Source organism: Cavia porcellus, unplaced genomic scaffold (assembly GCF_034190915.1).
Source record: "Cavia porcellus strain 051 isolate PalLab524CR breed Dunkin Hartley unplaced genomic scaffold, mCavPor4.1 scaffold_14, whole genome shotgun sequence".
Lineage (NCBI taxonomy): Eukaryota > Metazoa > Chordata > Mammalia > Rodentia > Caviidae > Cavia > Cavia porcellus.
In genome coordinates this window covers 37296720-37310749 of record NW_026947497.1, presented here as the reverse complement: position 1 = coordinate 37310749, position 14030 = coordinate 37296720, and the positions used below count along the sequence as shown (strand labels likewise).

General features: G+C 40.4%; 1 protein-coding gene across 1 annotated transcript in view; it reads left to right on the top strand.

Moving 5' to 3' along the window:
- Positions 1-4451: 4451 nt before the first annotated feature.
- CUNH4orf51 (chromosome unknown C4orf51 homolog) overlaps positions 4452-14030 on the top strand; it is a 47963-nt gene continuing 38384 nt past the window's right edge. The window contains exons 1-2 of the mRNA XM_063260815.1: positions 4452-5071; positions 13594-13670. Coding sequence (XP_063116885.1) covers positions 4836-5071; positions 13594-13670 — 313 coding nt within the window. The 5' untranslated portion in view covers positions 4452-4835. The remainder of the gene's footprint in view (positions 5072-13593; positions 13671-14030) is intronic.

Genomic DNA, 14030 nt, shown 5'->3' with positions numbered 1-14030 from the left:
TCAATGTTGTGTGTTAGATGGTTTGTTTGCTTGTTTGTTTTTGAGGCAAGGTCTCACTGTATAGTGGAAGATGGCCTTGGACTTGCTTATGTAGTTCAGGCTGGCCTCAAACTCATGGCAGTCCTCTTGCCTCAGCCTCCTTCCCAAGTGCTGGGATTACAGGTGTGTGCCACCACACCTGGCTGTAAAATGGCAATTATGATCCAAGAATTAATAGCGATGGTTTAAGTTTATAGCACAGGAAAGATGGGCCAAATCCACTTGTGAATCTACTGCCCCGACTTGTCCCGGAGTAAAGTAAAGAAATTAACCGTTACTACATTCTGTTTATTCCAGAGGGTCTACTGCAAAACTCATGGTGCCGTGACCATTATTATGGTTCATTGTTTCAGCTACAAAGTGCATTTTTGTCTGTGAATACAGCATACACTTTGTGGAGTGCTTCACTGTGGGTGTCTAGGAAAAGACAGTTTCCCTCAAAGGGACAGCCACTCACGATTCCTCACTCTGAGGTCCACATGTACAGCCAGATCCTTTCCCTAGTGGACACTCATATCTTTTCCATCGTCTGTCCCATTTTCCTCTGTCCTATTACACACACACACACACACACACACATACACACACACACACACACACACACACACACGGAGCTATGTACCTTATTTTCTCCTACCTTTGATTACAGGACCCTAGAAGAAGAGAAAAGTGAAGAAGTATCATATTTGATTCAGCTGGTTCCAATCTCTTTGCTTCGTTTTCTTTTTCCTTAAGGCCTGTACTATGGAACAGTAAACACATACCCTAAGGACAGTCTTGACAAGATTTGACTGGCTGATTATATTCGGATGCATTCAATTTGCTCTAGTTTTGGTAAAACAGCATCTTGGCTCTGATTATATGTTCCATGTTTTCATTGTAAAAAAAATCTCAGAAAAAGAGTATGAAATATAAAAATCATATTTATGTTTCCACTAGGCTATAATAAGTATTAGCATTTTATATCTAGCCTTCCAGGACTTGCTTCCTAATTATAGCTACGCACACTCACACACTTTTTATTAACCAAAAGTAGAACCACAATAGACGCACTATTCATAATCAGTTTTGGTTTCCAAATAGTAAACAAATCCAAAAATAAACTTCAGGAAAGCCAAGAAAAATTTTCCTTTTAGGCTTCTCCCTGGTTTTACCAATTTCCTTTTCCTGTTCAGTGTTCTTTACCCTTCGTTTATTTCCATCTATTCTTACTGCAGTTTCTTGTTTCCTGTGGCCAGCTAACACTCTTCGATAAATTATAAGAAATTTCCAAATCATAGTTAATAGCTTGGAGAAATTACTCCAAAATCAAGAACATGGAATTATTATCATCATTACTGAAAAACTCAATTATTTATTAACATTCCCTGTGTATACTAATTTAGGTGTTGGCTACACCCATCCAAGTACTAGAATCTGGCATCTTTCAGGAAGGAGAGACACAGTCAGGCTGAGATGGAACCTCTCTCTTTTTCCAAAGTACTTTAGTCTTCCCTGGTCTTTAACTTACCTGGTTTCATCTTCCAAAGACATCAGTAAATTTCTGTCTTCACAGCATGCAGCCTGACATACTCATGCTATGACATAGTAGCCCTAGGAACTAGCAGCTAAAATAGTGGTCACAAGTATTGTGTGGTGTTGGTGGTGGAGTCAGGCTGTGAGTGTGTGTGTGTGTGTGCGCGCATGCACACACGTGTGATTTTATTGGAAAAGGTCAAAGAAGAGCCTTCTAGAATGCTGAATATGGATCGCAGCTGCAAGGGTGTGCACATGTCAAGTATATATATGTGTACTTGATGCTATCTCTCTCTCTCTCGCTCAAAAAAAAAATACAGCTTATTCTCAGCTGTCGGTGCTCTAGACTGGAGAGAGTAAATTTCAGAGACTGCAGGCCAAGCCCTGTCTATCTATGGAGCCGGCCTCTGCTGCGGCTGGCTGTTCCTTATCACTGCAGTCTGCAGAGCCCTCCACCAGGAAAGGTGTTTTTGTGGTCAAGTTTAGAAGATGCTGCACAGTCCTAGACCCTTTGGCAAGAAAGCTCTGGGAAACTAAATGGGTGTGTGTGTGTGAAGGTTTATCCCAATTTGTTCTACACCTCCTGAACCATGAAACCCTTTTCATTAATACTCATTACAATCATCAGCTGCGTTTAGACCAGCCAGTTCAGCCACTGAAGGCTCCCTAGCAGCTGATGGTTTGCGCACCCCCTGCTGGTGATATCTGGTATGAGGTCACTTAGCCTGTGTTTTCACTAATTTGCACTCACAATCCAGAGTCGTCACAGGACTCTTAATTAGATTTTGGTCACATCCAGGCCCTGAAAAGCACAATCCACTAGAACCCAGTTACAGAAAGGAAGTGTTTAGTGTAAACTCTCCAGCCATAGATCAGTGTGAACAGCAGTGTCCATGAGAGTGAGGTACGCAAGGAATGGGAGAAGGAAGAATGCGCTCGAGGCCTCCGGAATTCCTAGACATTACACACTTGTGATGCCAAATCAAGCAGCCCGTCCATTTGTGCCTTCGTTAGTTCCAGTGCTGAGGTCAAATCCAAGGCCTCACTCATGCTGGGTGTGCCCTCTGCCTTGAGCTGTATCCCAGCAAGTCCAATGGACTGTAACAGATTAGTTCCACGTCTAGTAGACTGAAGAACAAATCCACAATTAGATCTGAAATCAAAGGGAACATTTTCACAGAAATTGTCACTACTTTTGATTCTTGAGGTTATAGTTGTTTAAATGAGATCATACTTGATTTGAGGAGACAAAAGTAATGTTTCCTTCAAAACATAGAAGACGGGAAAGACACACCTGTACTGTCATTTATCTTTTAAAAACCTTATTTCAGTCTGCATTTTATGAACTGCATTTTATGAACATGATTCGAGAAGAAAACTTAAAAATGTTTTCTGCAAATAACTTTTCACAATTTGTTCTATTTATTTTTTGTCTCAAAATAGTAGCAATTGCTAGCAGAGTTTTAAGGAGATTTACCATTTTTGCTTTAATAGATAGAGGTACAAGTTCATAGGCAGCTGCCCCCTGACACTGGAGAGGTTGAAAAGAGCTGGGCCGCCCAGTTTTCTTTCTTTGCCTTCACTTTTTTTCAGGACTGGGGACTGACTCCACTGATTCACCGAGCTACATCCAGCAGCCCTTATTTATTATTTCATTTTTGAGACGGAGTCTCTCTGAGTTGGTTTGATGCCCAGGCTGCGCTAACTTTGCAGTCCTCCTGCCTCAGCCTCCCGAAGTACTGAGAGTACAGTTATGCCTATGTCTAGTTCTCTTCTTCCTCACATTTTATCTCTTTCTTCTTTTTACCTCATTTAAACTTTCTAAGACCCTTCAACTCCATGAGAAAGGGCAATTAGACTCCAGACATCCATCTAATCTTTTCCCTAGGCCAACAGTGCTTATGCTCCAAATATCACCATTTTAAGAAATATGAACTAGGATAGTATATAAGAAATACTTGTAAATAATATCATTTTCAGCAATGCATCAGCCTCACTCTAAAAGGCTCAGGACGGCTGGGGATGTAGTTCAGTGGCTGAGCGATCAATTAGCATCCAGGAGGCCTTGGCTTCCATCTCTAGCACTGAAAATGAAACAGCAAACCCTAAAATCCAACTGCTAGAGTGGCATCTTCTGTATTCAAAGGTTGACTGCATCAGAATCGATAGTAATATGAAAATGCAGATTCCTGGACTTTGCTCCACACACACAGCTCTGATAGGCACGAGCCTTACATCCCATGCACTCCACTGTGCTGAGCCAGCCATCTGTGCCCAACACTGATGTTGCTCCCACCCACAGAAGTGCCAGCCAATTCCTCTGGGTGAGGTCCGCATACCTGTGCTCACGAAAGGGTTGCCCGGGTTACGTGACTGACCACTAAGGGTAGAGGGCTACTCCTCTAAGAGGTAAGAGGTAGGAGAAAGGATGATTGCCCAAGAAGCTTTTAAATTTTGATTTGCCAATGAACTGTTTGTTAATCTGGAGAAGTGAGAGAACAAACACATTAGCAGAGCTAGAGGAATTATTGTGTGTGTGGGGGGGGGAATCTCATGAATAGAACATAGAAAACTATCAAATCAAAGAAAGATTCACTGTGGCATATCCACGACCTCAATTCTTAGCCCTGGTTGCTCTTTAGAATCTTCTAGGCCTTAGTTTCGAGAAAATACCCACGTCTGGGCCCTCCTCTGGTCAATTAAATTGAAATCTATGCATTGGGTCCTGGGCTTCTACTTATTTTCATGGTTCCCAGGGTGGCCCTAGTGTCAGCCAGCAGGAGCACCATTGCTCTGTGACATGAGAAGCTGTTGAGTTGCCTGCTATTGTTGATGTCACAAGCACTCTCTGGTTTTTCCCAGACACTGGGGGGCCGGGTCTTTAGGGGAAATGGACACTTGGCCTTGTCCTTCTACCTCTCGTTTCCACTTCTTAAAAGCATCATCACCGGAGTCTCTCTCATGTCTTTATGACAGAATAGTAGACAATTTCTCACCATAATTGCAAAGCAGTATATTTTGTAAAGCACGGGCCAGAAGTTATTTCACTTACAAAAGTGCTTGTTGAAAATTTGTGTGTGGAGGGGGCAGGGTCGCATTCATGGAACTTTGTGATCTGTTGCTTGGCAACGGTACCTGCCAGAGTTAAGCTTCTGCACTCTGAACTGTCAGTTACGAAGCTTGGTGAGCCCTGTGGATGGCTTCCTGCTACTAGGAGGAAATGAATTCTTCATTACGCAGAGGGCTTGAAAATTTGTACTTCAGAGCGCACCTCCATCGCTATGTCACAATTCCTGTTCTTGACTCCACAAATTCTCCTGCCCTTTAACCCTGTTACCTCTCAAGAATTTGATCTGATCAGACACAAGGCCCGGGCATCTTGGCAGAATGAAACACGATGGTCTGATTCTTCTGTGACAACATACTCAGGCAGCTACCACGAAAAGCAATTGGACGAGTCCGTCTGCAGCCGACTTGCTTCTTGGACAGCAGGACAGTATAAGCCTGGGTGTACACGGTAAGATTCTTCTGTCATTTGCACCTGGTGTGTCACTATCAATAGACAGGCGTGCTATCAGAAGAAGGAGATATTGTGGAGCTTGAAGACTTCACAGACGTTAACCCTGTCCATTTTCCTGTGTAAATGTCAGTAGAAGAGCTAAATGTCAGTTACCAGCTGAAATTACAATTCTGTTCTATTTGCTACTCCTGAAATGACACAGAACTACCTGCTCCTGAAGGCAGAGCCATATGAAGATGTGACTGAACTGGGCATTCTGTGTTCTTTTACCAGCCAATTGTCCTAACGATGATTTCTCCTTGTGTCTGATGTAGTTTTTCTACTTTCAGGAGTTGAAAAGTTCCCTCAGAGAAGGAAGAATGGGGGCTAAACCCCCCTGTTCTTCTCTGGAGTTAGGCAGCGTTCAGTGACACCCGAGTGCTTGCTCATAGCCAGGCTGAGGACAAACCCACAGTCAAAATGTTAACTTGAGTTTTACACGATGACTGCAACTACAGAAACCAGTAATCGGCACGAGGGAGGGAGATTTTGTAGTGTCTGTGGTGAGGGGGGACTGTAGTACTTCTGGAAAGTTCTAAGCAATCCCCTTACTTCCCTAATAAATATTACTTAACTTCCCAGGTTTTTTCAAATCAGCAGAACAAAGTGCTTAAAACTAAAATGTTTCAGAAGTACTTTCAGTCCTGTACCTTGTCTGGTTTATTCCAACAGTCCAGTCTGCATGCTTTACCAGCTCCTGGGTATGCTAGCTTTGGGGAATCCCTTTGCTAATTTTGTGATCCTTGAGCTACAGTTGGTCAGGGGACAGGGGAATGGATCTTCAGGGGTGCTCTCTGAAAACCATGCCCAAAAGCAAGTATCCAACCAGAGCCATTCACTAGAGGAGAAAAAAAAATATTTAATAGGCCTGAAAAAATGCACACAAATGACATCTGATGAAAATGTGTAGGACTTTGAATTTGTTTCCCGCTCAGAGTATAGTCATTGCATGAATCATTCAAACCAAGGCGCCTTATGACATTGCAAACCACAAAGGGACACAAGCTTGCAAAGTTATCTTTTGGAGAACCCCAGATGTATAAATATAGTCTTTGCACAACTGCTTATGTATAATAGAACTGCCTGTTCTATTAAAGGCCAAGAAAAAGCAAGTGTTATGAAGGTGAAAAGCAGATGAAGCTCATTTTGAAAGTACTGATTATAGTCTGTATTTGCATCTGGTTTTAGTAAGCTTTCTTGGCTTATATTAGCCCTAAGTACAAATATCTCCTTAAATTGAAAGGAAAAACTGATGCAAATTTGGTAAGGCTATAGAAACACTTTTTATACTGCTGTGTGGTGTAATGCTTTTATAGGTGTGGCTGTACAATCAAGTTAAGAAAATTTATTAATTGCCCAATGAGGATTATTGAAACGAAACATGAAATGATGGATATTTGCAGTGTATTATATCATGAAAATGCTAAAGTCTACAGAAATATCTATTCACCTTTTTACGTACTCCAGAGAGTGAATAGCTATATTATTATGAGACAGAAGAAACTTAGCAGAAATCTTAATCATTTGGTTCTAAACCCATTTTATTTTTATTTTTTTTAAACCCATTTTATTTTTTTGTTTTTTTTATTTAAAAGGAAAAAGAGAAAAAAACAAAGCAGTGTGAGGGTACAAGTAATACAGAACTACAAAAAAAAAAAAAAAAAAAAAAAAACAGTAAGAAATCACCAGTTAGTAGATTACACATTATCATCTTAGAGATAGTTGTTCAAGTCACAGGATCAAACCATACAAAGTGGACATTCAAACAGTGAGAATGCAAACAGTTGTGTTCAATGATCCAACCAAAAACATTAATATGGTCATCTATTTAACACCCCTAAGCACACTTGCAATTGTATCCTTTGGAGCACTTTTTTTTCCTCTTATTTACAACAAAATTTACACATTTTGTCTAAACCCATTTTAATACTAGCAAATATGTAATGTTTATGATGTATGTAAAGAAGGATCTTGCACTGCGGGAAGGGAGATTAGTGTGGTATGGAATTTATGCTATTATGGAGCATCATTGTCAATCCCAATTATCTGCCAGTGTTAAAATAAGAGAAGCATTCCACTTTGAAATTCCTAAGGCAGGTATAAGACTCAATATAAATGTAAATATAGATATAAACTTTTATTTTTATGCACTGGAAGTTGAACTCAGGACCTCATGCCTAGGCAAGGGTTCTATCACTGAGCTATGCCTCCAGCCCCTTAAGAATACATTTTTAAATCTTTAATCCTGTTCATTCATTCATTCATCAAATATTAAGGACCTATTATGTAGAAGCTCTTAAACTAGATGCTGTGGCTACATCAGTGATCAAAACATACACAGTCCTCACCTTCAAGAAGATTATAGTCTGATGAATGAAACAATTACCAGAAAACAGAAACACAGAAAGATTTGTTAAAAACAAAGAGGGATGGTTGTTTCTCACAAAACTAAACATAGTCTTAGTAGATAAAAAAGAAATCATGCTCTAGTCATTTACCTAATTGTTTTAAAAATTTATTTTTACACAAAAACCTGCACATGGATGTTTATGGCAGTTTTATCCATAACTGTTAAAAATTGGAAAGAACCAAGATGGAAAAATAAACTGTGGTATGTCCATTCAATGGAATATTATTTAATGAGAAAGAAATGAGGTATCAAGTCACAAAAGACATGAATGAGTCCATATTACTCAATTAAAGAAACCAGTCTGAACAAAGTCACATATTGTATGATCTTGAATGTATAACTTTTGGAAAAATAAAACTAAGATAATAAATAGTGGTTGCCAGATGATGTAGGAGAGTGGATCAGGGGAAGTGTAGTGATGCATGATACTGTAATGGTGAATGTAAGACATTAAGTATTTGTCAAAACCCACAGCACTACATTTGACAAAGAGTTAATGCCAATTTTATACGAAGTATATGCAAATTTTAAAAAATTGGCTGAGTATAGTGGTATACATTGTCAGTCCCAGCACTCTGAGAGGCTGAGGCAGGAGGACTGCAAATTTGAGCCCAGCCTGGGCAACTTAGCAACTTTCCAAGGCCTGATCTGAAATTAAAAAATGACAAGTACTAGGATGAAGATCAGTGCAGTGGCCCTGTGTTCAATCCCCAGTGTAAAAAATTATATTTAAGAGATTGGAAGAGCCAAGATAGAATAGAGATTGTGCAAATGAATCTACATCTTATCAATGCATGAAACAGCTTCACTGAAGACAGTGGGAGACTAAAAGTTGAGTAAGTTTGGAAGTGAGTAGAGTTTGCAAGACCAAAAGGGTCGAAGAATTGTATGTAAGCACTGTGCAGTAGGGGATAAAGTTGTTTTCATTCATAATTTGCGTAATGATCCTGGAACCGCTGTAAGCACATACAGTATACTGGAATTGGCCAGCTAACCAAATGGGTGATAAATGGTGGGAAGCAGGTTTCTGGCTATTAGAATGGTAGGAAAGAGGTAAGGGGAAGAGGCTAAAACGACCCATGCTGTAATTGAGCGGAAATAGATGCCTCAGGATGACTCAGGTTTTGCATAATATGCAAAAGAGCATATTATCAACACTGTATATAAGAGCATATTATCAACACTATAAATAACGAGCCTCTTACTAATATTTATACACAAATGAGTGCGCACACACATATGTACACTTCCTTGTGAAAAGCGTTGGAGGAGCATCATTTTTCTAAGCCTGTGTCAGTGTAGACCACTAGGTGAAGGACTTAGGAGCAATATGCTGTAACAAAGCACACCGGGTCCCCGATTTCGGTTTCTGAGTCTTTTCTTCTTTGAAAGGAATAATGTTCCTTAGAGAAATGACTAACCCTCAGACTAGGACAGAGATATAAATGATAACTATGGAGTACTTTATACTGCCAGAAAATGTAAAAGTGCCCAAAGACAAAACAGTAACACAATAGGGAATGGCGAACAGCAGAGAAACAGCCTCTCCAATTTTTGGAATGCAGATGCTGGAATATAGCAACGTGAGGAGGAAAAAGCAAATGGAATCCTCACTGGGACCCAGTGAGGATTGGAAGCAAGAATTGGAGCCCTTGGGGAGAGTAAAGAGAGGGACCATAATGCAGAAAATGGAGGTGGCAGCAGCACTTCTCCCTGAGCCCTGGCTCATGGCACGTGAGGAGTAGCTCGAGTCTCCAGGTGCATAGTGACTGCTGGTGGCCCCAGAAGCCTCTGCGGAGAAACTCACTGGTGGAATGGACCAGTGGATGCTGCGGAGTGCAGTGGCTAGTGAGTTTTTCAGGTTCAGACATCCCCAGGAGAGAGAGGTTGGCCAGTCGCATCTTGCTTGGAAAGGGGCCAGCTGAACTCAGAACCCAGAGAACCTGTGAGCTGACTCCATCTGGTGGCTCCCAGTGTCAGGGGGAAGTACCCAGTTCGAGCCAGTAGGAGGCTGGAGAACTGAGTTCAGACCAGCAGGGAACTACATTCATGCTGACAGGAAGCACTGTGAGTGCTGCAGACTGAACGACTTGGGCCTCAGCCTCAAAGCCAGAAATCAGTCACAGCCTGAACTTCAATGGGACTAAAGCTCTAGGTTTGCTGGGATTATCTACGGCCACCATAATTCTACTGCTGGCTTGCTGGGATCAGTCAGCACAGAGCAGCACTGTCCGCCCCCCCCTAGCTTATCAGTGAGAGCAGAGACATGCCCTAACTGAACACTCCATTCTGTTTTTCTTTGCTTTGCCTTTTAGAATCTTTTTATTTTAGTTTTTAAATTGTTTCTTTTTCTTATTCTTGTTTTTAGGTATGTGACTATTGTTTCTAGCTTTGTTGTTGTTGTTGTTTTGGTTCTGTTCTTCTGTTTCTTCCTTCTTTCTTTCCCTCCTCTCCACTAGTTCCTAAAGGTTGTGTAATCTTCTTTTGTCCACCAGCCTTGCTTCTAATCTTTCTTTCTTTCTTTCTTTCCTTCTTTCTTTGTATTTCTCTCTTTTTGTGTGTGTGTGCCAGCAATTGAGCTCACAACCTTGCACTTGCCAGGCAGACGCTGTGCTGCTGAGCTATACCCCCGGCTCTAATCCCTTTCTCTTCTTCTATTTCTGTTTGCCCCCAGCCCCTTTTAAGTTTTCTGCCTTGAGAGTAAAATTGCCACATTGAAGGGATATTTACTGGATGCAGTTCTCTGGTTTGTTTTAGATTTTGTTACATAACTAAACTACAAATCTTGTTTCTAAGATAAAAGGTGACAAATTAAAAGTTACTGCACTTTGTCATTGTTTAGAGTATGTTTGATGCTATTGTTATTTCTGATTATACTACATTAGCCATGATGCATAATTGTTCTAAACAGCTCTTCCTCATCGTATGCCAAGACTGAGATTGCCTGATGGTCATAAATAACACTATAAGCCAGTGCCAAAGAACCAGGGATTGGGCCAAGTAGGCAGCAAATAAATCGAAGAGGTAGGATCTTGGAACAAATTCAGTATCCAAAAGCTAGCTACTCTTGGAAGTCATCTCTGAGAAGCAGTCATTTCCTAAGGGTTCCCCACACTAGCAGTACAGCTAAGCATAATAAACAACTTACGAGTATCAGTGTACCAACTAAACCACAACGATGGGAACAAGCAAAATAACTCAAAAGTGTAAATTTTTTCATAGAAAAGAGAGAAAGAGAGAGAGAGAGACAGGAGAGAGAAAGAAGGCGGAAGGAAAGAAGGGAGGAAGAGAGGGAGGAAAGGAGAGTGGAAGGAAAAGAGAGAAAAAGAAAAGGATCATAATCTAACATGTAAAAATTTTCATGAATTAATACTGGCATAAATGGATAATGAATAACTATATTAGTGGGGGACAAATTTCCCACACAGAAAGAATTTCAGAGAATTTATATAGTTGTTTCATGACCAAAGAGATGGAACAGAACTCACACTACTTAAGTGTGAGCTGTGCAGAGCGATTTTTCCCCAATAAATATAGAAAGGTAAAAGAGGAGCTTTCCTGTGAGAAGACCTGACACACTCCTTCACTGTCTCAACCCACTGTTAATATTGACAATGATAAGCCACTGAATAGGCTGTGCCCTTGGTATAATAGATAAGTTTACCTCTGTGATCTTCCTGCCCCAAACATATTAGTTGCATGCAATCATTAGAAAAACATTAGAGAAATGCCAATTCAAAGGTGTCCTATGACATACCTGACCAGCAGTCCTCAGCATTGTCAGTTGATAAGCTGGACTTCATTAAAATTAAAAACTTCAGTGGAGCAGACAATGTCAAGAATAAAAATAAAATGCAAAATCAGGGGGAAAAATGTTTGCAAAAGACATATCTGATACTGGATTGTTACCCAAAATATACAAAGAACACTTAAGATGCAGCCATTCAAAATAAACACTCTGATTTAAAAATGAATCAAAGACCCTTAAAGACACCTTATTAAAGACAGTGCACAGATGGTAAATAAGAATCTGAAAAGATGTCTCACATTGTAAGTCATCAGGGAAATGCAGATTCAAACAATAACAATAATATACCACTAGACACCTGTTAGAATGACCTAAATCCAGACAGACCACTGGCAATGCTAAATGATGGCAAGCATGTGAAGTGTATCAGTCTCTACTCACCAGAGAAGCACATTTAATAAGGATTTATAAATAATAAGGACGTACGAGGTAGGTTCACAATAGTTACATGCAGAGTTAGTGTGCGCTGGCGATCAGACGGATCCAGTCCAAGGTCCAAGGTCCACTTTAATGTTCCTTCGAGTCCATTGTAGGAGGCTGAAGAGTCTCCACTGGTGCCAGGAGATGATGTCCAGGCAAAGGTGAAGACTGGAGCTCCTCTGAACAGAAGGGACCCTTCCGTCTTGGCCCCTCTGTCATTCCAGTCAGGGGACAAGCCTATTGGCTGGTGTCACTCACACCCAGTGTGTCTGCTGGGGTCCGTAAACCCAGAACTATGGAATCCAGTTAGTTGTATGTTTCTTTCTCAAACTGATCCTCCAGTTAACCACCAAGTACAGCAACAGGAACTCTCATTCCTGCTCCTGGGAATGCAAAATAGCACAGGTCACTGAAGACAGTTTGAGAGTTTCCTACAAACCACTTTCCTGTTACCATAGGAGCCAGCGTTTACAGTCCTTGGTACTGTGCCGAAGGAGTTGAAAACCCATAAGCAGATATTTATGCTAGCTTTATCCATAATTCCCAAAATTTGGAAGGAACCAAGGTGTCTTTCAATAGGTACATGGATAAACTTTGGCACATACAATGGGATATTATTCAATGATAAAAAGAAATGAGTTTTCAGATCATGAAAAGGATTTTAGTGATGTGATGCAGTGAAAGAAGCCACTCTGAGAAGATTATGTACAACCTGCTTCCAACAACATGACATTTGGGAAGAGGAGGCTATAGCAACAGTAAAAATATGGGTGATTCCCAGGATTGATGGAAAGAGGGCGGGACAAAGAGCTGGAGCACAGAAGTTTTCTTAGGACAGAGAAGATCGATTCTACTACAGCAAAGGTCACGTACTATTATGCTGTTCCAGACCTACAGACTGTCGACACCAAGACTGAACCCTAACATAATTACTCCTAGAGTCTCAGGAGTAATTATAATGTTTTCATCGTAACATGAGGAATGTGTTTATGTATGGGAGGAACTATAGGGGGAATCTCTGTATCTTTTTCTCTGTTTTGCTATGAATTTAAAACTTCTCATAAGAAATAAAATATTAAAAAGTAAAGAGGAAATGGGGAGGAAAGTGCTTTAGATGGAATGGTCAGAAGGCATAAAGTGTTGCCTTAGGGTTAAGGAGGGTAATATCATAATAATAACAGAGTCAATCAAATAGGATGCTATCACAATCCCAAATTTGTCTGCATCTAATAACGTAGTCTCCACACTTACTGAGTAATTGCCATGACATACTGCATAATTATGAACTGATACCTTTGTCCATTCCATACAAAATAATTTGTGATTCCCAAACACTCTTCCTTGCTTAAAAAGAATGTCATATCCGGATTTAGGGAAACAGATGTCTTTGAAGGGACAGACACTGCATCTGTGAGTCACCAAGTTATCCACTGCCATTAACTTTTAAGTTTTATTTGGAAACCAGCATAATTACTGTAATCGCTCCTATTGCATGCACAGCACTTAGCTTGTTTTGAAAGCAGTTCCCTAGAGAAACACTCATAAATCCTGTTGAAATAATTATGAACTTAATGTTTGGGCTTTTCATGCACAGAAGTTGAAATTTTTACTGTTCCATGACAAACCAGAGAACAAACAAATCCCTTAAAGGCAATGAGATGCTCCAACTTGGGTTGATTTAATGGAAGTGTGGGGTTGTGATTGGGAGCGAGGAAAGAGAGGAGAAGCAGCAAAAACTCAAGAAACCAAAGGAGAAGGTGGGTGAAAATCCCTCTACGTTATAGGCTTTGTGATTTTAAACCCATAAGCATGTAACTTCCTTCTGCCATTTACTTTCTTTAGGACAGTGTTGCTGAACAGATCCACCTACAGTCCTCTCTTCTGTGGAGCTGGTGCCCAAGAGACTAAAGATGTCAAAGGTAGGTACAACACAATCAGTTCTTCGAGCACAGCCTCTTGGCCAAGGTTGCTATAGCTCTGACTTTTAGGTTAGTTTTTCCCAGTTTAATTGAAGTAGAATTGACAAATACAGAGTACATGTGGTTAGGGTGTACAGAAAAACCTCTTAATATATGTACACATTATGGAATGATTGACAGCATAAATCTAATTAATGTGTCACAGTTACTCTGTGTGTGTGCATGGTAAGAATACTTGACATCTACTTTCTTAGCAAAATTCAAGTGCACAGTACATTTTTATTAACTATAGTCATCATGCTGTACATTAATTCATTTTACAGTTTAGAGTTTGATTCTTTGACCAACACTTCCCATTTG